This window comes from Gouania willdenowi, chromosome 19, assembly GCF_900634775.1.
Source record: "Gouania willdenowi chromosome 19, fGouWil2.1, whole genome shotgun sequence".
In the NCBI taxonomy this organism is placed as follows: Eukaryota; Metazoa; Chordata; class Actinopteri; order Blenniiformes; family Gobiesocidae; genus Gouania; species Gouania willdenowi.
In genome coordinates, this window is record NC_041062.1 from 10,350,390 (window position 1) to 10,376,413 (window position 26,024).

Sequence of the window (26,024 nt, forward strand, 5' to 3'; positions counted from 1 at the left end):
TGTGGTAATTGTAGGTGCAGGGACATGTTCTGCCCTGTAGGGGGCGAAGCGTGGTGGTCACGTGTCTCCATGCAGCAGCAGTAGAAGAAGAGAAGCAGAAGAATTTGTGTTGGCGCGTTTGGACCTGCGGGTTTAAACACCTTAAACAGGTAAAACACCATCGTGTCCTATAAACACACCGTAAGCACAGTGTTAGTGTAGTTATATTAGTGTGGTAATGTGTTGTTTAATTAGGCAGGGCTGCTATTATCCTCACACTGCGCTAACTTTAGCTTAGAGATGCTAACTGTGAATCATATCATCATCCTTTCATAAACACATCCTTCAATGTTAACATCTTAATCTCAAACTGTCTGGTTTTCTTTTCCATTTAAACTTAAAACTACAGATTGCACACATGTTCTACACTGGAATGTAAAAGCCAGTTTAAACGTGTAAACAACAGTTAAACAATAATGCTAATTAATATTAAAAACTGTATATATTATAATAATCAAATAAGAACAATAAGCATTCACTTCATTATTCTGATTTAACAGCAACATTTCTCCATTCAACGATTTGTGTTCCAGCAAAAATCCAGTTTGAAACACATTTATAGGTACATTAATATTGTACAGAAGAACATTTGGAAATATTTTTTGCTTTCATTTTTAAAACAAAAGATAAACTATTGTAAGTTTTTAGTTTTTGTTTGGGTTCAGAATTTTCTGAATGTTGATTTAAGTCCTTAAAGTTGTTTGGTTTATCAGGAGTTAACACATTTTAAGATTTAATTTTTATCTTTACAGATTTTTTTTTTAAAAATGATCAAACTTTCTATTTAGTAAAATGTTGTTCTAGAAACCAGAGTGAGTTCTGGACTCTTGCTTTAACTGAAAGTCCAGTGAAGATTTACTGCCTGTTTCTTTTACTTTGATTTCAAAATAAAAGCACGCTCAGCAGACGCCATGAGTGAGTTCAGGATCCACCACGACGTGAACGAGCTGCTCAGCCTGCTGCAGGTCAGAGGAGGCGACGGCGCTGAGGGATACATCGACCTGCTGCAGAAGCACCGCACGCCGTACGTCACCACCACGGTGTCGGCACACAGCGCCAAGGTGAGTGGGCGGGGCAGCATGGAGCATCCAATCATATCTGTATTCAAGGGATGTGAGGATAATTCCTAAATAGGCTAAAAATCTATGTAAATAAGAGTATTTAAGTGGATACAGCACAGTAAAAAAAAAAGAGAACCCGACAGAACATGTCCCGAACCCGTCTGACCAGAATGTAGCCGATGTGTCTTTAGTTCAACCCATAGACTGTAAAAAGAAAAAATGGTTTGTGAGAAGGTTATAAGTAGAAAATCTATTAGTTAAATCAATTATTGACGTATTCAAATTGAAAGGAGTTAAATGCATCATTACATCTCAATCTTGAATTTTTAAATTGTGTTTGTAATGGAATGGTTGGTTGAGTGGAGCTTTAGTAATAACACACCTACTGCATTCACATCAAAGGTCTGAGTAAAGCTGCTTCAACCACGGACACTAGAGGGCAGTATTCATCTACTTTTATTGAGTAGAGTTTGCAGCTGTAGTTGAATAAACTAATAACAGATCAGTAAGTTCTTCTCACACATTCACATCCTTTGGTTTTTGAGGTGCTGGTTTTATTCGATGTAATTTGTAAATGTCTGGTGTCAGTGGTTTAAAGGCAACAACAGGACCTTCACGAGCCAGTTTTTTACTGATCTTTCACTTCCGTTAGAGGGACAACACAGGCTCTGTGTGGAGCTTTGTGGGCGTGTTTTTAACTAAATCATGACAAGATGGAGGTGATTGTCTTTGGTAACAAGGAAAAGAGGACTGCTATCAGCAAGTATCTTGAGTCTCAATCTTTAAAAGCTAAAGACCAAGTCAAAGACCTTGGTGTTCTGATTGACTCAGATCTGACATTCAGCTGTCAGATCAAATCTATCACAAAGACAACCTTCTACCACCTAAAGAACATATTCAGAGGGAAAGGTTTAATGACTCAGAAAGATCAGGAGAAACTGGTCCCTGCTTTTATCTCCAGTAGACTAGACTATTGTAATGGTCTTCTGACAGGAATCTCCCAAAAGAGCTTCAAACAGTTACAGCTGGTTCAGAACGCTGCAGCTCGGGTCTTAACCAGAACAAAGAGGTCAGAACACATTAGTCCAGAATACATCAGTGAGATGTTAGTCAGGTATGAACCCAGCAGGTCTCTCAGATCTATGGACACAGGTCAGATAGTGGAGCCCAGAGCTCACAGTAAACATGGTGATGTCGCTTTTAGTTGCTATACTGCAAAGAAGTGGAACAAACTGCCAGCACAGCTGAAGTCAGCATCCAATGTGAACATTTTTAAATCAAAAGTTAAAGGCACTTTTTTTCTCTACTGCGTATGATTGAGAGGGAGATTTTTGGTCATGTTGGTGTTGTTGTGTTTGATGATGATTTTTAATGATTTTACAGGTTATTTTAAATGATGTTCTTATAGATTTTAAGCTGTTGAATGTTTTCTGTTGCAGAAATGTAAAGCACATTGAGTTGCATTGTGTATGAAATGCGCCATACAAATAAATTTTCCTTACCTTTAACGTTGCTTCTCGTCTCATCGCAGGTCAAACTTGGCGAGTTCACCAAAACGCCAGAAGATTTCCTGAGAAAGTACGAAGAGCTGAAGTCGAAGAATGTGCGCACCCTGGACCCCCTGGTGTACCTCCTGTCTAAGCTCTGTGAAGATAAAGAGGTAAGGCTGCTCAGCAGATAGAGTCAGGGGGCGGAGCTTAGTGGGCTTTAAACATCTCACTGCTCTACAGACACTGCAGTGTCTGCAGCACAACGCCAAAGACAGGGTGGAGTCATCAGCCAATGCCACCTCCACCTCCAGCTTCACCCTGCCCCCCACCACCACCAAGATGTCCATGCAGGAGCTGGACGAGCTGAGGAAGAAGCTGGGCAATGTGACGGCTGGATCCAGCGCTCCTCTGGTCAGTGTCCACAATTAAAACCCTCTAATCTCCACAAGCCCAAATGCATTAAAAGAAGCAAAAATATGGCAAGAAAAAAATGATGAAAATAGGTTAAAATATGGCAAGTTTGATGTAGTTGCAGAAAAAAGGTAAAAAATGGGCTCAAATTTTAAAAATAAATATTCTTAGTTTCTTGAAGGCATCTGGTGACCCCCCCCAGCGTTTCGCGACCCCAAATGGGGTCCTGACCCTAAAGTTGAGAACCCCTGGTCTAGATAAAAGATGAAGCTGAAAGTGACCATAAATGAATCTACAGTTTGTAAACTGTCTCCTATTGGTGGATCGTCTGCAGCCAGCTGAGGTCACCAGGAAGCTGCTGAGGGACAAACACAACAAGAAGAACCCGTCCCAGCCCAACCCGGTGTTCCCTAACTGGGTGTACGAGCGGCCTGCTCTCTTGGGAGACTTCATCGTTGGCCCTGCAGCGGATCCGGCAGCGCCCGTGGGTGAGCTGTGACCTCAGAGTGACTTCAGAGAACCTCTGGGCACCCCTCACTACTGTGTTCTCCGCAGGTTCTCTGCCGCTGGCTGCCCAGGAGCAGGTTCTGGTGGAGGACCTGCTGTTTGTTCTGATTGGAGTGGACGGGAGGGATGTCAGCGCTCAGCCTGTGCTGGGCCGCCAGAACCGCTCCTTCATCGTAGACGCCACGCTGGACATGTCTGTGAAAGAACTGGTGAACAGGATCCTCCCAGTGGCCTCGTACTACTCTACCGTCACACGGTACGGACACACATCCCTGTCTGTTTCTGTGTGTCATCCTAACGTACTACTCATACTAAGTGTGACGTCTAAATGAGTATGTAGTGCATTCATATTCTATATTGGTGTTTCCCTGTGTGAAGGGGCAGCTGAATAGAGGATAATAATAATTATGTTCCTCCTGTGCAGCTTCATAGAGGAGAAGTCCTCCTTCGAGTACGGCCAGGTGAATCACGCCCTGACGGCGGCCATGAGGACCCTGATAAAGGAGTACCTGATCCTGGTCACTCAGCTGGAGCACCTGCAGAGGCAGAACCTGCTGTCCCTGCAGAAGCTGTGGTTCTACATCCAGCCCACCATGAGGACCATGGAGATCCTGGCCTCCATCGGTACGAGGTCCTCAGATCAACCTAATGATTGAGCTAGCTCAGAGCGAGCTGTGCTAGCATCAGTGTTTAATAACGGAGCTCTGTTTGTAGCGTCCTCGGTGGATAAAGGTGAGTGTATGGGTGGCTCCACCCTCAGCCTCCTCCACGACCGCACCTTCAACTACACAGGAGACAGCCAGGCCCAGGAGCTGTGCCTCTACCTCACCAAGGCTGCCAGCGTGCCTTACTTTGAGGTCCTGGAGAAGTGGATTTACAGGGGCATCATCAAGGACCCCTACAGGTCAGGGTCCTCCTCCAGCTCCTGGTCCATCACTGGTTCATTACTAGTCCATTACTAATCCTGCACAAGCATGAGCTAACGCTTACATGAAGTTAACTTGTGTCCATAGTGAGTTCATGGTGGAAGAGCATGAGCTGCAGAAGGAGAAGATCCAAGAGGATTACAACGACAAGTACTGGGACCAGAGGTACACCATCGTACAGCACCGCATCCCCTCCTTCCTGCAGAAGATGGCCGACAAGATCTTGAGTACAGGTAATAGTACAAAATGTACACCGCGTGAAGAACAAGCACCGCATGCTCCCTGTTGTTTGATAGGAGGAGCTAAAGTGTGCGTTGTGTTTGATGGGAGGAGCTAAGGTCTGTGTGTGTGTGCAGGTAAATACCTGAATGTGGTGAGAGAGTGTGGCAGAGACGTGACGTGTCCTGATGCTAAGGAGGTTCTCTACACGCTGAAGGAGCGTATCTACGTGGAGCAGATAGAGAAGGCCTACAACTACGCCAGCAAGGTCCTCCTGGACTTCCTGATGGAGGAGAAGGAGCTGGTGTCTCGTTTGAGGTCAAACCCCACACACACACACACACAACCATGAGAGCAGCCTGAGGCTCACACACACCTCCCTCTGTGTCCTCAGGTCTATCAAACACTACTTCCTCATGGATAAAGGAGACTTCTTCGTGCACTTCATGGACCTGACGGAGGAGGAGCTGAAGAAGCCAGTGGATGACATCGTCCCTCCTCGACTGGAGGCTCTGCTGGAGCTGGCTCTGAGGATGAGTACGGCCAACACCGACCCCTTCAAAGACGACCTGAAGGTAGAAAGAATAGATGTGTTCCTGTCAGAGTCAAATCACTAAATGTTCAAACAAACTGAACGTTATTATTATACTTCTATGTGACGTAGATCTGTGTCTCCTTGTCTCCATTAACAGATCGATCTGATGCCTCATGACGTCATCACTCAGCTGCTGCGTGTCCTGGCCATAGAAACCAAACAGGAGAAGTCCATCATTAACGCTGAGCCAACAGACTCCGCCCTCAGCGGGCTGGAGGCCTTCTCCTTCGACTACATTGTCAAGTGGCCGCTGTCGCTCATCATCAACAGGTTTAGATGCTGCTCTGCTCCACATACTGATGTCACATGACCTGAAGTTTATCACACACTTAAGGAGACATGGATACATTCTATATGTAATCAATACATTTTATATGTAATCAATACACCCATAGCTTTATTATTACTCATAAATCCACATTAACCCATTTCTCAACCATGCATGTGTGTTACTGTGTTAGAACTAATGACTAAACCATTTGCTGCTCTATTTTGAAAATTCTGAATTAATTTATTATCTTCCTATTTCTAATCAACATAATGACATCATGACATTTGAACAAATCTACAAACGAAACATCTTAAAATTTCATCTTATGGATAAGTTTAAACTTTTTATCAATTCTTATTTCCATGAAATTCCATATTTTTTTATCTGTTGGAGCAGACACAAATACAGGAAAGAGTAGCTGTAGTCGTCTATCTGTATGAAATAATTCTCCTGGGAATCACTATAATATCCTCTCTTCCTGGGAGGCGTGGTCTCCTACACATCCTTGTTTTATCCACAGTCACATAAAACAATGCTAAAGAAAAGCAATAGAAACCTAGAGGAAGATGAAGAGCAGAGAAAGAAGGCGGAGCTAATGGTCATTGCTCACTCCTGTCGGACCCCCCCCCCCACAGGAAGGCCCTCACCAGGTACCAGATGTTGTTCCGTCACATGTTCTACTGCAAACACGTCGAGCGACTACTCTGCAACGTCTGGATCAGCAACAAAGACTTCAAGGAGCACTCGCTGCACTCGGCCAAATGGTGAGATGTCCTCCAGGAGAGCTCAGCCCTCACACGTGCTCACGTACACTTTCCTATATGCAGGTTCTCAGCCGCGTTCGCACTCCGACAGCGAATGCTGAACTTTGTGCAGAACATTCAGTACTACATGATGTTTGAGGTGACGGAGCCAACGTGGCACAGCATGGAGAAAAACCTGAAGACGGTGAGTGGATCCTTCTTTAGACCAGTGGTTCTCAACCTTTTCAAAATAAAGGATCCAGAGACACCCACTGTAGCTGAAAGTGGTTGAACACAGACATGAACATTGAAGAACAGTCATGTGGAGACAGGGCCATCTATAAGGGGGAATAAAGGGGAGAGCTTTTTGGGGACCATCCATAAAGTCAGCAAAATGATGGTCTATGAATCTGTAATAACCACATTTATTTATTCATCTGAATAATAACCACTGTTTTTGTTGTTTGTTTTGTGCACCAACTACCAAGACAAATTCCTTGTACTGTCCTTAAAACTGTACATGGCCATTAAAAACATTTCTGATTCTGATTCGGGTTATCCAGGAGGTTTATTATTATTTGGGCCATAGTATGTAGTCATCTTAAAGATGGAAATCCTTGTTTTAATCAGAAATAAAATGGGTTAAAAGTGACCAAAAATGGTGGTCAAGGTGGTAAAATGTGATTTTAAAAACCACAGAAATTGGTTAAAAATTGCAAATTAGAGTGGACAAAAATGGACAGAAAAAGTGGTAAAAGGGGTTCAAATTGTTAATATTGGAACAATTAGTTTAAAATGACAAATGGTGAATGTGGTGGTTAAATTAGAAAAAAAAAACATGAAATATGTTGAAAAGAGGTTAAAAGTTAAAAGAAAATAATGGGTCAACATATGTGACATTAGGTGGAAAAGTGGTGGAAAGGGTTTATAAGTGCTAAAAATGTTTTGGAAGTGGAAAAAATGTGCAGACGGTATTAAAATGTGATGGAGAAGTGTCAGAAATGGGAGTAATGTAGCAAAAATACATTAAAAGGAGCAAAAATATGGGATGAAAAAGTGATAATAGGTTAAAATATGGAAAGTTTGGTGTCATTGCAGAAAAAGGGTAAAAATGAGCAAAAATGGGCTCAAATTGTTGAAAAGATATTCTGAGTTGAGAACCTCTGCTATAGTGGGCACCTAATGTTGTGTGTGTGTGTGTGTGTGTAGGCGTCCAACATAGATGACGTACTCTGCCATCACACCTGTTTCCTGGACAACTGCCTAAAGGACTGCATGCTCACCAACCCTGAGCTCCTCAGGATCTTCTCCAAACTCATAAGCGTCTGCGTCATGTTCACCAGCTGCATGCAGGTGAGAGGACACGCCCCCATCCTCTGTGTGTGTGTGTGTGTGTGTGCGTGTGTGTGTGTGCGCGCTCCTTTTGTCTGTAGCTCATATGTGAGAAATGCTGTAAAACTTTGAGTAAAAAAACCTTCTCAGATGTGTGTAAAATTATCTGGATCAGGATGAATGAGTGAATGTTGTGTTTCAGAGGTTCACTCAGCGAATGAGGGCAGAACGACTCTGTCAGCAGACTTCAGCAGACACAGGTCAGAGAGAGGGCCAAGAGGAGAAGAGGACCAACACTAAGGTATCACACACACCTCTATACGGAGAAACCTGCCATAGTTAATCTCTACTAGTGAAGTAAAAGGTGTCACTAGTTGGCAAGTAGCTCTACTCGTGCATGAGTGCACCAAAAACCTTTCCTAGTAAAACTAGTACTACTAGGTTGGGATGGGAACCTTTCACATTTGAACCGATACTTGGTACCTGTGAATCAGTATCAGTACTTTTGTGTTGTAAATAATGTCATCTCAAAATGTTCCAATTTACCCTAGTTATTTCTCATAATGATAATAGGAAACTTTAACAAATATATCAAACCAACATCCAACTTTTTGTATTGTAGCAACATTTGTTTCACCATTTCTTCAAGTTAATCATCAAAACCCTACAACTGCAGTGATTTTTAGTTTTTTTTAATTGTATTTTTAAAAATGCACAAATGAAAAAGCAGCTCTATGTGAAAGTGCGTATCATGTCTGATTTTACTCCATGTGGAGAGTTGTGTGTAGCTTCTAAAGTGCGTGTGTGTTTCTGCCTCAGTCGCTGTCCGAGAACGCCGTCCAATCAGACGCCAGCTTGGACGCCACCATAGGAAAGTTTACCAGTAACTTCAGCGTTCTGCTGCTGGAGCTTCTGGACAAGCTGAGCATCTACAGCACCAATGACTGTGAACACAGTATGATCAGCATCATCTACAGGTGACAACACCTGCACACATCTGTGTCCTACTGCAGGGGTTCTCAACCTTAGGGCCATGGCCTCAGTTGGGGTCGTGAGACACTGGGAGGGGGTCGCCAGATGCATTCAAGAAACAGAATATTTCCTGAACAATTTGAGCCCATTTTTCCTTATTTTAACTCTTTTTCTGCAACTACACCAAACTCACCATATTTTAACCTATTTTTATCACTTTTTCTTGTCACATTTTTGCTCCTTTTAATACATTTTTGCTACATTACTCCAATTTATGCCACTAATAAACCCTTTTTACCACTTTTCCACCTAATGTCACATATGTTGACCCATTATTGTCACTTTTAACCTCTTTTAAACACATTTCATGCTTATTTATGCCAATTTAACCGTATATTAAATTTTGTATGTTGTTGTGTGGTAGCTTATCTTCTGTGTGTGTCTGTGTCACAGGCTGGACTTTAACGGGTTCTACACAGAGCGTTTGGAACGCATGGCCGTGGAACGCAGTCAGAAAGCTGCAGCATAGCTACACTCTGTGTGTGTGTGTGTGTGTGTGTGTGTGTGTGTGTGTGTGTGTGTGTGTGTGTGTGTGTGTGTGTGTGTGTGTGTGTGTGTGTGTGTGTGTGTTCCCACATTAAAGCAGACATTGGATGATTAGAAACCGCACTTGTTTTTATCATTGTTACACATTTTATATTTTGTTTGTGTGCTTCCTGTCTCTCCTGTTAATAAGATATGACCATGTAAATACTAACATAATAAAACAATACTTACTGACTACATGTGCCTAGTTAATTTACTCACTACTGTTTTATTCTGAAGCTTATTTTAAAGATTAGACCAAAGGTTTGACTCTAAATCCTGAGCTGAATCATAAGTTTGCAGGTGAACTGTAACATAATTTACTCAGTCAGAGAAGCTTCACACACTGATTCAAACCCACAACCTCTCCCTCAGAAGATGAGCTGTTTTTTGGAATAGTTTAAATGTATAAGGCCAAACAAATAAAAACTTTCCAATTAGTCTAATATTAGCTAAGCATTAGTCTAGGCATTAACATAGTATTAGTTAAGCATTAACCTAGCATTCGTTAAGCATTAACCTAGCATTCATTTAGCATTACTGTTAGATTAGCAAAGCATTAGAAAAATAAGAAGAGATATGGCAGAACATGTGAAAACATTTGTTGAATTAATTTGACGAATCTGAAACAATGAATCTAAATAAGTTGGGAAAATGGCAAAACATTGTTTATAAAGTTAAAAAAGTTGAAATAAGCTAAACATGTTAGAATCTAAAAAAAAAAGGCTTTTATTTTGAAGTTTATTCACACTCATCCCAGAAATGTGACGCTCACATTCCGGTGAATCCTGAGCGGGAAGTCACTCACAGGGAGGCAGGGATTGAGTCACTGGGAGGCGGGGAGTCACTCAGCGGGAGGCAGGGATTGAGTCACTGGGAGGCGGGAGCTCTGTCCGCAGCTGCGGGGATAGAGTCACCGCGGGGCCTGGAGGAGGAGCTCCTTCATCTGGCCCCGGACGGAAGGTCGGTGGAGCGGAGCCATGAGGACCGGGACGTCCGTGTGGCTGAGCCGCGGTGAGACTGAGCTTTAACGGTCAAATATTCACTTTTTTTTTAAAGTTAAATGTTTAGAGCTCAGTAATGGAGGAAGAAGAAAGAAACGCCAGGAAGAGAGATTAAAGTTAGGATCCATCATCACTCTCACGTTAGTTCACTATAGTTTTAGTTTAAGTCCTCTGACGAACCCTGACGACTCTTATCTTAGTCATTGGAGTTTTTCTGAGCTTTAGTTTTATCTGAATTCTGAGCTCATACTGAGTCACTGAATAAGTTGAAAAGGTTTTTAAAGAAAATGTCAAAAAGAATCATTCACATTAATTTATATTTATGTTAAATAATGTGCATTGCTTCTTTAGTTAATATGAAATCTATTATTTTGATTACGTCACGGACCATTTTTTCCTTTGTTTGGAGTTTTTGTTTTGATTCTCACAGATTATTATTATTATAAGATAATAAATTAGCTTTATCCTGTCATTTCTAATACATTTTTACCCTGTGCCTTAGTCCAGATTTTGTGCCTAAAGGACCAGCATGTGGCCCACGGACCTTAAGTTTGATACATTCACTTTCTGAAAGCATTTTAATGAAACAAAATGCTTATAAAACAGAATATTATTCTATTTCAATTCACACAAATAGGTATTGTGAGTGTTGCTTTATTTTGAAATGTGATGTTCAAACACTGACCTTATTCCTGGAGGTGCTGCTGTGCACAAACTGTCAGCATGAGGATTCAGATCAGTTCTTCTTATCCTCGGTTTGTGAGTCTGCATCACACACACAGTTTAAAATGTGTTACACAAAGTACATTTCCATGATAAACTAGTTCATTCAAAGATAGATTACCATAACTATGTTGTTAAAGTGTCTTTTAAAATTTAATTAAATTTAAACAAAGCAAAAAAATCAGCCCAGGTCACGTGCATGTGTCTGAATAAAATATAAATATATACCTTTATTTTGAATAACTCATATTTTATTTTTCCAGTAAGTTCAGTGTCTCCAATAACGTTAAATAGATATTAAAATGTCCTGTTAGTTTCTGTAACCTACTGCCCCCTGCTGACTGGGAGGAGAACTGAATCGGCTCAAAATCTGTCCCAGAACTTTAGTTTGATTTTAATTAGTCACGTATATGGACTTTGGATCTTAGTTTCACACACTGAAGGCTAATCAATAACAGAAGTTACTTCTTTCTAAAAATATGATGTAATAATTTTAAATAAATCATTATCTTTTTTATTTTGAAGTGTATGGCCTGTAAGTGGGACTCTTATTGTGAAAATATTTCATGATACATCATAATATTACTGGATGTTGTGTCTGTTGCTGATACAGAGCGAGGTCATAATGTGAAGGATAATTATTGTTGTTTGTTCATAGCGTTTTTTGTTGTTGCCATGGCGACGCTACCTCACGCCGAGCTTTACGAAGTGATTCGTCCTCACAGATGGGGGCGGAGCCCACAGGACGGACAGGTGAGCAACTCTGATCTCTGATTGGACGAACAAGATTTATCATCAGAATGATAATATGTAATAATGTAGTGATAATAATATTTCTAATTATAATAATGTAATGTAATAATGATAATAGGTTTATCCTGACACCGTTGACTATGAGCTGACCATCGAAGGCAGGATTCACACAATCCACCTGCAGAAAAACAGGTGACGTCCTCTAAAGCAGCGGCTTTACATGAATGAACGAGTAAATGAATGAAAGAGTTAATAAATAAATAAATGAACAAATGGATGAATGAATCAAACATTGGTCTCCTCTGATTGGTTGTAGTGAACTTCTTGGGCGGGGCTTCACTGAAACTTTCTACTCACACAATGGAGAACGACAAGTGGCCACACCCCTAAACCAGGTAAGATTTTACTGTGTGTGTGGGTGTGTGTGTGTCTGTTTGTGACAGTTGTGTGGTGTGGTGTGTGTGTGTGTGTTCCAGGACCACTGCTTCTATCAGGGACAGGTTGTGGGCATGGCCTCCTCGTGGGTCAGCATGGCTCTTTGTTCTGGTCTCAGGTAGTGAACCAGCAGCATGTTGTGATTGGTTAGTGGCTTCGTCTGAACCGTCTCCCCCTACAGAGGTTCCCTGTGGACGGGGTCACAGCTCTACCTGATTGAGCCTCTGGGACGCACGGACCTCGATGACCACGCCCTCTACAGACAGGAGCACATGACCAGCAGCTCCACCAATGACAGTGTGTTGTTGGATCAGGACCGAGGGCCAAGGCTAGCTGGACTCTTCAAGTCCAGGTCATGGGTAAGTTAGCGTTAGCATTAGCAACTCTTCAGGTCCAGGTCCTGGGTGAGTTAGCGTTAGCGACTGCTCAGGTCCAGGTCCACGTCCTGAGTGAGTTAGTGTTAGCATTAGCAACTGTTAAGGTCTAGGTGGTGGGTAAGTTAGCATTAGCCTGGATCAGTGGTTGTTGGTGCTGAAGCTGTTGCTGGTTCTGATGGTTTCTTTCAGAAGTCCAAAGGTGTCTTGGGGGCTCCTCTGTTCGTGGAGCTCTTTGTGGTGGTGGACCACAGTGAGGTGAGTCTCTGTGACATGAACCTGAACCAGGACCAGCTTCTGACCTTCTATCTCCTAACTCTACAGTACCAACGATACGGTGCTGACACCAAGTCTCGTGTCCTGGGAGCGGTAAACCATGTGGACCAGGTTGGTTCAGGTGGTGGTCTCTGGCCCATTTTGGTGTGGTGGATCCTGAAAGTCTGGGTCTCTCCTGCAGCTCTACCGGCCTCTGAACATCCGTGTGGTGCTGGTGGGTTTGGAGATGTGGAGCAAAGAGGACCTGATCCACGTGGACATGGACTCAGAAACCACTCTGGACCACTTCCTGTTGTGGCGTCAGACCGACCTGCTGAAGAGGAGTCGCCATGACAACGCTCAACTGGTGACGTGAGTAATCAGATTACTGATGCAAGTACTCAGATTACTGACACTCAGATTACTGGTACAAGTAATCAGATTACTGATGTAAATACTCAGATAACTGACACCACTAATCAGATTACTGATACTCAGATTACTGACACAAGTACTCAGATTACTGATACTCAGATTACTGACACAAGTACTCAGATTACTGACACAAGTACTCAGATTACTGATGTAAATAAGTACTGCTGCCCGTGGTGTGGGTGTGGCCTGAATGTTTGTGCTCAGGGGGAGGGACTTCGATGGAGACACGGTCGGTTTAGCAAACAAGTTTGCTATGTGCACCGAGAACTCTGGTGGAGTCAACCAGGTAACACACTTCCTGTTTTCTTCCTCTTCTTGCTAAATGTCTCTATCTCTGTCTCTTCCTGTTAGTAAATGAACTGGGTTCCCTGAATGCCTCAAGTGTTTTTCAGCGTGTTATATTACAGTATATATATATATATTTATTTTTTTCAGGACCACCACGCTAATGTCCTCGGCCTGGCTTCCACCATTGCACACGAGATGGGACATAATTTCGGTCTGTCCCACGACGGCTCCGGATGTGTTTGTGGTCCGTCCTACAGCAGCGGGAACTGTGTAATGGCCGACCGCCTCAGGTGAACTTTTTATTTACATCAGGACCAGTTCAGGTGACTCTCAGACCTGAACCTGGTTCATGATGAAGCTCCACATCCAGCTTCAACACAACAAGCTTTAGGACTCACTGCTCTACAGTAGCTATGTTAGCTACATTAGATAGCAGCGAATCAGAGCCTGATTAGCTTTCTGATTAGCTTACTAAAAAGAAAAGCTCCTATTTTGAAAGGGGTGCAGTGAAGATCTGTCTGTCCCTCAGGACGGGGAACCAGGTGTTCCCAGAGTTCTTCAGTGGCTGCAGCGTGGACCAGCTGAGGGAGTTCCTGGCCAGAGCACAGCCCGTGTGTCTCGACCCGCCCGTGACCATCAGGAGCGTTGGCGTGGAGCGGCGCTGTGGGAACGCTCTGATTGACCCCGGGGAGGAGTGTGACTGTGGCAGCGTGGAGGTGAACACATGACCTGCTTCATGTTTCCACTGACAGGCTGATGGAGCGGGACGTTAATACAGACTGTCTGTTGTTGTTGTTGACAGGAGTGTACCAACTCGTGCTGTGACGCTGCCACGTGTCGTCTCTCTACAGGATCCCAGTGTGCTCATGGACAGTGCTGTGAAAACTGTCAGGTAAAGAAACACCTCGCATTTCAGCTCTTATTTTATAAACATATTTCTACTTGAAAGGCCAAGCTATGTTTTCATTTTTTAAAACGTAGCTTTAGTTTAAAATTTTATTTTAAAAAATCAATTTTTCCTATTTTGCCATTTCAAAGTTATGATTGTTTTCTTTTTAAAAGCATCTTTATTCTTTTTTTATTTCCATCATGCAACTTTCACTGTTTTACATCTGTTAAAATTAAAATTATGCTTTTTGCAAAGTATTTAAAAAAACAACTATTAAAGAGTCGACTTCGTTTGTACGAGTTAACATCAACGAATCGGTAGAGTGGAAATGACATCAACTCTATATTTATGTTTAAAGTTAAACTATAAATACATGAAGTTCATCTGAAAACTCAAACTGTCTAAGGTCCACACACACAGTGGTCAAAGCTGTGAAATAACGACAGGAAACAGAGGACGACTCCCTTTGAAACTCACCACATCCTTCCTCAAAAGAAAGTTTATACAACACAGATAATTCAGTGGGTTGGTCACTGAAGGAGCAGCTGAGTAAACAGGATCTAACAGATAGCTCAGCTCCAACACACACACGCGTATTCCCCTGGTGTGAGCGCTCTGCAATAATCTAAGTCAAGCCTTAAAGATCAGTTGATAACGATGCTAACAACGTTAACAACAACAATGCTAACAACAGCTCTAACAATGCTAACAACAACTTTAACAACAATGCTAACAACACTAGCAACAACGCTAACAACAACAACGGTGACAACAACAGCGCTAACCACAGTGCTAACAAAAACAACAACACTACCAACAATGCTAACAACAACGCTAGCTACAACAGCGCTAATGATAATGCTAACAATGACAACGTTAACAACAATAATGCTAACAATGACAACCATACCAACAATGATGCTAACAACTTGGGTTGTAAAGATTAATCGTGAGGCAGTTAAAAATTTATTTATTTTTTATCTATTTAGAATTTGAAATTCAGGACACACCACCGTGTTACAAATCAGAAGTGTGGAAGCATTTTGGCTTCCCCAGAAGTGAGAAAGAAAGAACATGGGGAATCCAAGGCAAGAGGAGCACAGAGAGGAAAGGGAGAAACAAGAGAGAGAGAATGAAAGCCATAGTTTGTTTATTCATATTATTTGTTTTTCAAGTCCAATTGTTAAGGCACAAAATACATTTTCAGTTGCACTTTTAAAAACAAAAGGAACTATTTTGCAGTTTTGCATAGTTTACTGTAGAGCCAGAATTTAAATGAATATGCTTCTTCTTCATTTGTACTATTTCTTTATTTATTTCATTCAGGATTTATTTTTAATTAAATTGCATTGTTTTGCATAGTTTATCAAGGGATTCTTTTGACAATGAAAGATAAAAGAAAATAGTACAGTATTTTTATTTTTGAAGAAATAAAAAGAATATTTTTCAGTCATCATTTGTCTACAGTCTCATTTTGTAAAATAAATCGTGAGAGAATCCTATCGTGAATTGTTACATCCCTACTAACAACCCCTAAAACATGATAATGCTAACACGGACAATGCTAATGAAAATAATAATAATAGCCATGTGAGCAGTGAAGTTGTAAAAAGGAAGCAGTTCTGAGTCGCGTTAGCAACAGATTACTGCAAACAGTGCTGTGACACCATTAGAACTGTTAAAAAGAATGCTTAACCCTTTGGAGAACATGTAAACTCCTCATGTGAAGGGAACCAGGGGGCATTGCACAAAAAGTCAGATAAATACATCCAGGATAAAGGAGAATGCGTGGTTCGACAAAGTCTGGTCGGTGCTATCTTGGATAAATTGGTTGCACGTTTGCCGAGGCAGGATAAGGAGACGAGGCTTAGTGAAGCCGGCTATGGATGTTTGAGATAAGTGGGCGGTCACAGCTTTCTTAAGAAGACCATGAATTCGATCACAGAATCATTGATGAAAGTATGGATCACGGACGCGCAGCTTCGTTTACATCTGTTGAACAACTGCTGCTTCTGCATCAGTATGAAGAAAGAAAAGACATGAAAAGGAAAAAGAAGGAACAGTAGAGCTGTTATAAAGGAGAGATAGAGGCTGGTAGACAATAACCAACCGTATCAATGCATAATATGCAAAGTCATGTTATACTGTAATGCTAGCCTCCTGTGCGGGAGAATCGAGTTTGTATCTCGGCTAACATACTTACCATTTTTTGACTTTTTGTGACTTTCACCTCTGGGAGATCAATAAAGGTCTATTCTATTCAATGATAAACTTAAAAAAAGTATAAATCTAATAATCAGTTATTTAGAAAAGTGCACCTCCTCTAACTATAACTAAAGCAGTTCACTTTATTAATTCTACATGTTTGGGCTACTTATACCGAGGATATGTTACATATACGTATAGATAATTTTCAAGAAAGGATTTGTCATCTATAGTTTAACAAAAAGAAAAAGCATAACTCCAATAATCCGTTTAAATCATACCTCTGACAGTAATTCCACAAGATTTATTAGTATTACAAAATAGCTAGAAGCCTGACAGAAAATAAATGAAATGAATAGAGTTATTGTAAAGTTAAAAAGTGAAGTCAGAATAATATGAAACCCTTCAGATCCAACAGTACAGTATCCATTTTCTTATTTTTAGTCCACACTTCTGTAACTTTTCAGTGTTGATGTTTTATTAATAAGGAAAATATTCCTAATAAACCATCTTCCTTTTCTTTTTCATTGCTCAATCATGTTTTTTTATATGTTCTTTTCATCTTTAAATATAAACTATGATAATAAAAATTATTAAAACCAAAAGTCAACAGACATGTAGAAAAACCATGGATATTCTGTGAACACTCATTTCTCACAGCACTGACAGCAGAGCCACAGCAGGGATAACTTTATCCTGGTTGTTAACCTGCTCTGCAGCAGGTTAGCTGCAGAGGTTAAATCACCATGGTTACTTGTCCTGGATAAACTTGGCCGTCTTTCGTTCAACTGACTTGGGGATAAGTTTATAAAGGATAGACGATTTTTCCAGGCTTCATCCCCTATCCTGGTTTTGTGCAATACCCCCCAGGTGTTATTAGAGGCTGTTGTTGTCCTCAGCTCAGGGCTCCAGGGAGCGTGTGCAGGGAGTCGGTCGGGGACTGTGACCTCCCAGAGTTTTGCAGTGGAACCTCAGCCCAGTGTCCAGTCGACAACTATCACATGAACGGACGACCATGTTACAACCAGGACCCTGGGTTTTGTTACCAGGGACGATGTCCTACACACAGACACCACTGCTGGAGGCTGTTTGGACCAGGTACTAACACACACGCACGCACGCACACACACACACATGCACTAACTTGCTGTGTGTCCAGGTTCCAGTGTAGCGTCAGATCGATGCTTTGATCTGAACAAACGCGGTGAGGCAGGAGCCAACTGTGGCAGGAATGGGCGGGTCTTTGCCTCCTGCTCTACAGCGTACGTATGAGCTAACTTTTATTGTGAAAAATAAGCAGATTACCAAATGTTATTAGATATAGAAATATCCTCAAAAATAAAAGCAAAATGTGATTCACATTATTTTACAGATTATAAATCCTACAATTTTTCATATAAAACTGAGGAACTTATGCACCAGAGCGACCTATCAGGGTGTCTCATTTGTGGCGCCATCTAGTGAGTGAACATGTGAACTACACATCCATGTGAATGCAAGGTGTTCTCACACTAAGCTGTGAGTGACGCTTTGTGTGCATTTTAAGTTTTAGCTTTCAGCATGTAGCGGTGAATCAGGTTTGAATATGAGATACTGAAGCTAAATGAGAGAACCTGATTGGTCTAAAGAGCTGAACCTGTTTCCCACACCTCAGGAATGTAAAGTGTGGCTCCATCTTCTGTGGAGGAGGAGGAGAAGAGTCCATCACTGGGAAGAGAGCGTTGTACACACTGTTTGGTGCAGAGTGCAAGTTAGCGGTGGACAACGATAAGACCAGGAACCTCGACATGGTTCCTGAAGGAGCCACGTGTGGACCTGAGCAGGTGTGTGTGTGTGTTTGTGTGTGTGTGTGTGTGTGGGGGGCTCATCTGAACATGTGTGTTTAGGTGTGTTTCCAGCACAGGTGTGTGCATGTGTCCATATATGGCCGGAGTGACGACTGTGCAAAGAAGTGCAACAACCACGGGGTGAGTGACAGGATGAACGTTAGTGACAGGAGCATAATTACCTTTGCCTTGTTCAAAATAAATTCAGGTGTTAGTTAAGCAAGTAGTGTTGAAAGCAATGGTAAATAGCCTAATTAAATAATTTACTTTAATGTTCTGTCATGTGAGACAGTTTTGAACAACTTTGAAGTTGACCTTTATTTAAATGGCTTTAATAAAACGTAAAAAAATACATATTTATTTTTTTGTGACACGAGGAAGTAATCCAACAGTAATGTAACTTAGTTCCTTTCTTGAGGCAGTAACTAAGAAATTTGAAACTAATTACTTTTTCAAAGTAACTTATCCAACACTGAACGCGAGTGACAGGAGTAACTAACACTGGGGTTGTGTTGCTGTGTGTGTTCAGGTGTGTAACCATAAGGAGGAGTGTCAGTGTGACGCTGGCTGGGCTCCGCCCCTTTGCCACACCCAGTACAACCAATCACAACGAGGTATGAACCACCTCACCCTAAACACACACACACTGATCACAACCCTTTGATCTGTACGTGTGTGTGTGTGTGTGTAGGTCAGGCGGGGATGATAGTGGGTGTGTGTGCATCCCTCTCTCTCCTCCTATTGGTCGGTGTGTTGATGGGGCTGATATGTTGGAAGAAGGTGGACAGGAGCAAAGCCCAGAGGTCGGACACACACACACGCGCACACACACACGCACACACACAGTGGTGTGTTAACCCTGGGTGTGTATGATGTACCACGTACAGGACAGCGCCCCCTACAGTAAAGGTGAAGCTAACGTGTGCGTCCAGTGTGAGGCAGAGACCTGACATCAGTTCTCCAACGTTTATGACCAGCACAGCTACACAGGCCTGTAGACCTCTGATGGCCAGAGAGGCTCCTCAGGTACTCACCACACCAAGCTAATAATGCTAATGCTAACTGATCATTCTGATTTAGGCTTTAAACACAACTCAACATTTTTCATCGAGCACTGTTGCTAACACTGCAAACACTGCTGCTAACACTTTGCTAACATGCTGCTAACACTGTGCTAACTGCAGCTGTTCCATCAGTAAAGGACCCCTTCCTAAGGAGCCACATGTGGTTCCATACCCGCACTTTGCTGCTTCCTGATTGGTTCAAGTGTTAACAGTGATTTGTCTCCTGCAGAGACCATCCTCACAGGCTCCGCCCACACCACACACTGATTTGGTGAGTCATTTAGTGCCTGATGTGTCCTCCTCATCCCTTTAAACAGGGCACTATAGGGGGAAAAGTCTAAACAGTTTGTCCTTAAAAGTAAAAAGAAAGCAGAGCAGATCATTTGTGTGATGTAAACATGTAATTATGTAAATATTTAAAAATGTAAATATGTCAACATGCTCCTGTGTTTCTTCACCACAGAACAAACCTGTACCTCCATCCAAACCTTTGCCTCTTTTGACCAAAGCCTCGGTGAGTAGCACGCCATCAACTCCACTCACTTCCTGTTAGATCAGCTGACCTGTTGGTGTATGAATTCACTTGGTGACCTGTCATGGAGGACACAGGCTGTGTTGATGATGTCATCACAACATACTACTCATACTAATTATGACCTCTAAATGTATGGTATTAGGTGAGAAATACCAGGATGTATACTATTAAAGGGACATTTTTAAGTAAATGGTAAATGGACTTGATTTATATCGCGCTTTATCCCTACACTGAAGTAGTATCAAAGCACTTTACATATCAGCTCATTCACCCATTCACACACCAATGGGACTGAGCTGCACTGCAAGGCGCTAGTCGACCACTGGGAGCAACTTAGGGTTCAAGTGTCTTGCCCAAGGACACTTCGACGCAGCCAGGTATAGACTGGGATCAAACCCCCAGTTTGTTTTTATCTTTCATAGACAACTCCTTGAACCAGCAAACAAATGAAAAAGTTAAAAGACTCTCTACGAAATAGCAGTAAAAGTTGCAGAGGATCATTTTATTTGCGGACCGCGTTAAAAATGGAGTCTGTATTAGCATCAAACCGCAACTTGTTGTCAATCCAAGAACTGAGATATTCGTACTTCTCCAACACTTCAACCACTTCACCGTGAATGACAATGCTGCCCAGGGAGGGCGCTGTGTTGCATCTATAATCAATAACCATATCCTGGTTTTTGAGACGTTTAAAATAAGATAGTTACTGTCACACCATCGAACAAACTCTGTCAACGCAGGGCCATGACTCATATCAGATCCTGAAGGTAAGGACACCAAGACTGTGTCGTCTGAAAACTTAATCAAGAACCTAATCTTCTAAGTTACACGGCAACTGTCCATGTACAGAATGAACAGGAGGGTGGACAGAACACACCCCTGGGGGGATCCTAGGAGTGTGACAATATCTCGATACGGCGATATATCGCAATATTTTTTTCACACAATCAATTATCGATATGTTCGCGCTAAGTATCGAATTTTTTTTTTATTCTTTATTTTATTTTTTTTATTCAAAACCTTTTCTGCTTTTTCACTAAAATGTGCAGGTATGTCTTCGCAGAAATTTTGTCACTGTTTGTTGAAGGAACCAATATATTGTTTACTGGAATATTGAAGTTTAGTCAGTAGCACAATGGAGGATCTCTGAAAATGTGTGAATTAAATGTGTCTACGTGAGTTTTATGGATCAAATGAGCACATGTTGATATTCTACTTGGTCATTTTCTCACTTCAAATGTTTTCAGAACTTTCAAAGGTGGAAAATCAACAGATATTTAGCCTCAGTGTGCTTCAGGTTTATGTCCTTGTAGTTTCCAAATGCATCTTGGGAAACTTGGAAGTATACTTCATTTGGATCATTCATTATCCAAATCATACTTAGCTAGTATATAGTAGACAGTATATACTCATTCAGTTTGTAGTGGATAGTACGGTAGTGGGACATTTACTACACAAACCAAAAACTGTTTATGTGAATGTGAGCCCACGCCACATGACGGCAGCTGCTGTCACAAGATAACGCATTTACTATTCAGTTTGTAACTGTGCTACACACAGACATTAGTTGAAGATTACAAACAGTTGAAGACATCTTAGTTGCTAAAGTTTAAAACGATCTTGTTTTCTTTGCTCAGTTGAACGCAGCCAGGCTCAGTTCTCCACCTGTGCCTCCAGTCAAGCCTAGTACTCCTCCTGCCAGGATTGATTCCAATTCTCCTCTGTTGACATCAGCCAAGCCTCAAACCCAGAATCTCCCCTGAGGTTGTGTTTGGAGCAGAGACATCGTCCTGCGTGTCAGCTGCTCCAATCACACACTGTGAACGTCTGCTCCTCTGAGGCCTTACTGAGGGAAAAACTCCCACTCACTGAGACCAAGAGGAAGAGGAGCACAGCTGATTAATCTGATCCTCCTCTTCATCACTCCTCTCTGGATGCTCCATTGATCCCAGTTTGACTCCAACAAAGTAAAGAAAGCTCAGACTTTTACTTTGGTACAATTCCTTTGATCTCCTTTATTTAATGTTACTGTAACTGTAATTCTAATGTTTTTATTATTAATTTTATTAATATTAATGGCATTTTAGTTCAAACCTGCAGCTTTACTAACAAGCACAATCACTACTGTGAAAAACACAGGTTAGCATGCTAGCCTAGCATCAGCTGTGATGATAAGTGCTGTACTCGTGAAGTAATAATACTGTACTTATAGTTACACTGAAGTACTGCCTTTAAAAGCTCAGTACGGAGCCAATGTTTGTGATTCTAAAACTTAGTGTTTAATGCTTTTAAAGCTTTAATCATTATATAGATAAATATATACATTTACTCACATTGATATTTATATACAAACACATACATATATACTGTATGTATGTGTATCTATAGATCTATGTGGAAACATTTATGACTTCATCAGAAGACTAAGTCTGTTGGTCACATGATGTTAAAATATCTTTATTTGATCATGACTAATAATATAGAAACAAAGCTTTCTCATGGGAAACATTGGAGCTATAAATATTGATCAGTAAGTGAATGAAGCACTTGGACCAATCGATGTAATGTTAGTCACATGACTGTGAATGTAGGAGTCATGTGATGATGTGTTGCTACGTGTGTATTCATGTTCCTGCTCAGATGATCCAATCACAGTGTCAGGAATGTGTCATGTGACTGCACACACTACATTGTGTGTGTGTGTGTGTGTGTGTGTGACATCAGCAGCTTTTTATTCTTCATCCAGAGTTAAATCACCTTCATTTGTTCCCACTTCATCCCATTAACACCTGAACAACATTTTTATCTTCTTATGATGCACTTTTTAAACTTTATTTGCAGCTCGTGGATTAAAAAGAGTTCTTATTGATATTTTTAATCTCGGCTGAAGTTATTTATCTGGATTTTTCATTGAAATGCAGTTTGTATGTTCAGGTTAGCTTAGTATGTAGCGACGTTTAGGCAATACCTCGCTGAAAAGATTAAATGTGCCATGAAAGACTTCCATCTTTTTCTCACGGTGTGTTTCATATTCCCTCCTAACACGGGCGTCTTATCCGGGTACAGATGAGGACATTTGTGTATTTTTGTTGTTTTAATTCATGGTATTTGTGTGTGTTTGATCTGATGTGGTTATTAAAAACATCTTATCCATATCGTCTCTGTTTGGAGCGGAAATGTGTTTAAATAAAACATATGTGAGAGGTTTAAACGCTGCTTTGTGCATCTTCAGACCTCATGATGGATCCTCAAAGTCCATCTGCTGCTCAATGGCTTTACAACGATTGTGGTTTCTTGGCTTGAATCGACATAAACGTGCAGTGAATGGAGTATTTGTTGTGTCTCATCAGGGCAATGGCGTCTTATTTATCATCAGAAGGAAACTCTGTCAAAGACAGAACTTAGAATCTCTAAAGTATGTGGTTAAGAACGCAAAAACAAATAAATAATAAACTAGATTATTCTATTCATTTAAAAAAACACTGAGCAGAGAGAGGAAAGGCAACACGCTGCGTTGCCAGGTTGGGTTTGCAGGGGTTAGGAGACATTCACTGGGTTTTTGACTGTTTCGGTATCATAAAACATAATAATTATTAATTACCATATGATTGCAATTTAAAGTAAATGGATAAAGTTAAGATAAAAAAAACAACAACAAACTCAGCCTCAATAGTTTGAAATAGTGCCAAACTTTACATCACTTTTAAATGAGCTTTAATTAATTTAAAACCTGTCGGAGTGAACAGAACATCTGCTCCATCACTTCCTGTTTGCAGCAGAAACTCTTCACTCATGGTTTCATCTTTTCCAGCTGCCTCATCAAAGGTCTGTAAGCTCTATTCAAACTCTTTATATATTTCAACATATTTTTCTACAGAAGAATGCAGGAATAAATTCAGTTGTTTTAAATTGCAATTATTAAAACTAAATGTTCGCTCAACTATATACATTTGTGAAATCATTATTTTAGTGTTTTGATTATACAGTGATTACAAATGTGTTTATTTGATCCTAAACATTAGAATTTAAAATAGAATTACATTTGATTCTTTATATGTCAGCATGGTTATGTCCAAAGAATAAAAAATATACATGAAATTATTTGAATAATTATATTTTAGTGTAAATGAATAATCAAGTAGAGACATGGCAGTGGGCGGGGCCACAAAAATGCGACTGGTCACATGACCAACACTCAGAATAATGACCAATGTGAGAATTAACGCAGGAAAAAAAAACACACACTTTGCTGTGGTTGTGTTTGTATGATTTTTGTATATTTACTTTGAAGAACACACAAACTCAGCTGCTTTTGTTGTTAATAAGATCTGAGTTTTTCAGAGGATTGTAATCAATTGTTGAGGGAGTCCAAGTATCCGAGTATTCAGGCCAAACATGACATCAGCGTGAGTGAAGAAAAATCCCCCGAATGAGCCCAACATCTGGACTGTTGCTCACAGGGAGCAGCACATCTGCTTTAGTGTACACACACACGCACACACGCACACACACACTCTAACTTTAGGATTAACCCTGTGTGTGTCAGGATTGGGCTCAATTACATTTTTCAATTACAAATACATCTTTAATTATCCATGTTCAATTACGACTTCATTATGATTACAGGGACCAGCATTTTTTTCAATTACAATAAAAAATATTATTTTCCCCCTGAAAATCAATTCCAATGATATTCTCAATTAAAAACAGATTAACTATGGCCGGGCCCACTGAACGTCTCCGCGCCGAATAGCACGTACCACTTTCCCGAGAATTCAGTCAAATGACTCGGTTCCACTGAGTAACCAACTTAAATTGTACGACATGATATCATAATCTACGTTGAATTGCCTTTGAAACGATATATCACACGACTATGTTCTGATAAATTTTGAAATTACAGGAAAAGGGGGTGGGCCCTCGTCCCCTCCTTTCAAAAATGTCCCTGAGAGGCTCTTGACATCAGTTTATAGAATATCCATGTCAAATTACAGCCCGCTTAAACAAACATTAACGGAGGAGTAGTCATTTGAAAAATGGGGCCCCCGGGGGCTACCTGGCGCCCCAGTGGCACATACAGAGTAATGGGCCCCATTCATATATTAGTATGTGTCAGTGATTTGGTCTCACCTCAGAAAAAAACAAATTCACAAGATTTTCCATTTTTATGCCCTACTATAGCCTTATCTGAGGAAAAACTTTTTTTTTTTTTTTCATTTTTATGTCATAATATGTTATTTCAGAAAAAAAAATTTAAACAAAATTTTTCCATTTTTATACCGTACTGACGAGCACCCCCAACGCCCCTCAAGGATACATGATGTTTGTCACATGATACATATGATTACTGAATAAAACTTTATGACATGTAGTGAAATTAGCATTTGGGTGTTCAGCTTTTACTGTGTGCAGCAGGGGTGAAAGAAATAAGGTAAATAATAGTAAATGAGCATTTAACGACAACCTAATGCTATATAAACACAGCCATAAAAACAAAGTTAGCTCGCTAACATACCTCTGGTATTGGTCGCTACAGACACGGACATCAGCAGACTCTGCTCCTCCCGACCGCAGACGTAGGTTTAAAATCAACTTTTTACGGTGTTGTTCGGTGAGCTTTTTACATTTCTCACCTTTGTGAATGACAATCTTCGGTACTTTGTAAAATCTGTGTTCCTTTTCTCGATTAGAACGATTGGAGCAGCCGTAAACTACACAAAACATGGGCATTTTTAGCGCTCTATATCTATATCTATAGCTCTATACGGCTCTGGCTCTCGCGATGCAGCAATGTGAGTGACGTCACGCGAATCAACAGAGCAGCCTCCATCCGCGCTGTGTGTAGCCAGTTGCGTTAGCCAATCAGATCTCTTGACTTTGAGTAATAAAAAGCTCCCCCTGTAGCGTGGGAATATTCCAAAATCTATCAATTTTATACCTTACTATTACCTTATTTCAGACAAAAATATTCCAAAATCTTTCCATTTTTTATGCCTTACAATAATCTTACCTCAGAAAAATTATTCAAAATTTTTTTCCCCATGTTTATGCTTTACTATTATATATATATATATATGCCTTACTATA

General features: G+C 40.9%; 2 protein-coding genes and 2 long non-coding RNA genes across 6 annotated transcripts; 2 read left to right on the forward strand and 2 right to left on the reverse strand.

The window, feature by feature from the left end:
- Positions 1-9,349, forward strand: tubgcp2 (tubulin gamma complex component 2). Its single transcript, XM_028476952.1, has 18 exons — positions 1-149; positions 934-1,100; positions 2,632-2,760; positions 2,831-3,001; positions 3,336-3,489; positions 3,557-3,764; positions 3,933-4,132; positions 4,223-4,412; positions 4,522-4,667; positions 4,791-4,971; positions 5,048-5,228; positions 5,346-5,518; positions 6,155-6,283; positions 6,347-6,467; positions 7,472-7,615; positions 7,797-7,895; positions 8,414-8,571; positions 9,020-9,349. Exons 2-18 carry the CDS (start codon positions 951-953, stop codon positions 9,093-9,095), a joined length of 2,610 nt encoding a protein of 869 aa, XP_028332753.1. The 5' UTR covers positions 1-149; positions 934-950; the 3' UTR covers positions 9,096-9,349.
- On the reverse strand, positions 2,460-5,171 carry LOC114481893 (uncharacterized). The gene is made up of 3 exons (XR_003676281.1): positions 5,030-5,171; positions 4,799-4,936; positions 2,460-2,744 (listed from the first exon to the last, which is right to left on the reverse strand). It is a non-coding gene; the product is annotated as an uncharacterized LOC114481893 (long non-coding RNA).
- LOC114481894 (uncharacterized) lies at positions 5,301-25,705 on the reverse strand. Its single transcript, XR_003676282.1, has 3 exons — positions 25,571-25,705; positions 10,841-10,920; positions 5,301-5,390 (listed from the first exon to the last, which is right to left on the reverse strand). It is a non-coding gene; the product is annotated as an uncharacterized LOC114481894 (long non-coding RNA).
- Positions 9,990-23,090, forward strand: adam8b (ADAM metallopeptidase domain 8b). Of its 3 annotated transcripts, XM_028476953.1 has the most exons (23): positions 9,991-10,165; positions 11,537-11,631; positions 11,750-11,823; positions 11,948-12,026; positions 12,108-12,184; positions 12,248-12,425; positions 12,633-12,698; positions 12,765-12,827; positions 12,898-13,067; positions 13,335-13,416; positions 13,566-13,708; positions 13,948-14,134; positions 14,221-14,310; positions 17,412-17,610; positions 17,672-17,774; positions 18,167-18,335; positions 18,399-18,479; positions 18,868-18,952; positions 19,030-19,141; positions 19,226-19,364; positions 19,632-19,673; positions 19,866-19,916; positions 21,575-23,090. In XM_028476953.1, exons 1-23 carry the CDS (start codon positions 10,132-10,134, stop codon positions 21,698-21,700), a joined length of 2,445 nt encoding a protein of 814 aa, XP_028332754.1. In that variant the 5' UTR covers positions 9,991-10,131; the 3' UTR covers positions 21,701-23,090. The 3 variants fall into 3 exon arrangements, with proteins under 3 accessions (XP_028332756.1, XP_028332754.1, XP_028332757.1); XM_028476955.1 differs by lacking the exons at positions 19,866-19,916; positions 21,575-23,090 and having other exon boundaries at positions 9,990-10,165; positions 19,523-19,673; XM_028476956.1 differs by lacking the exons at positions 13,335-13,416; positions 13,566-13,708.
- Positions 25,706-26,024: the final 319 nt, after the last annotated feature.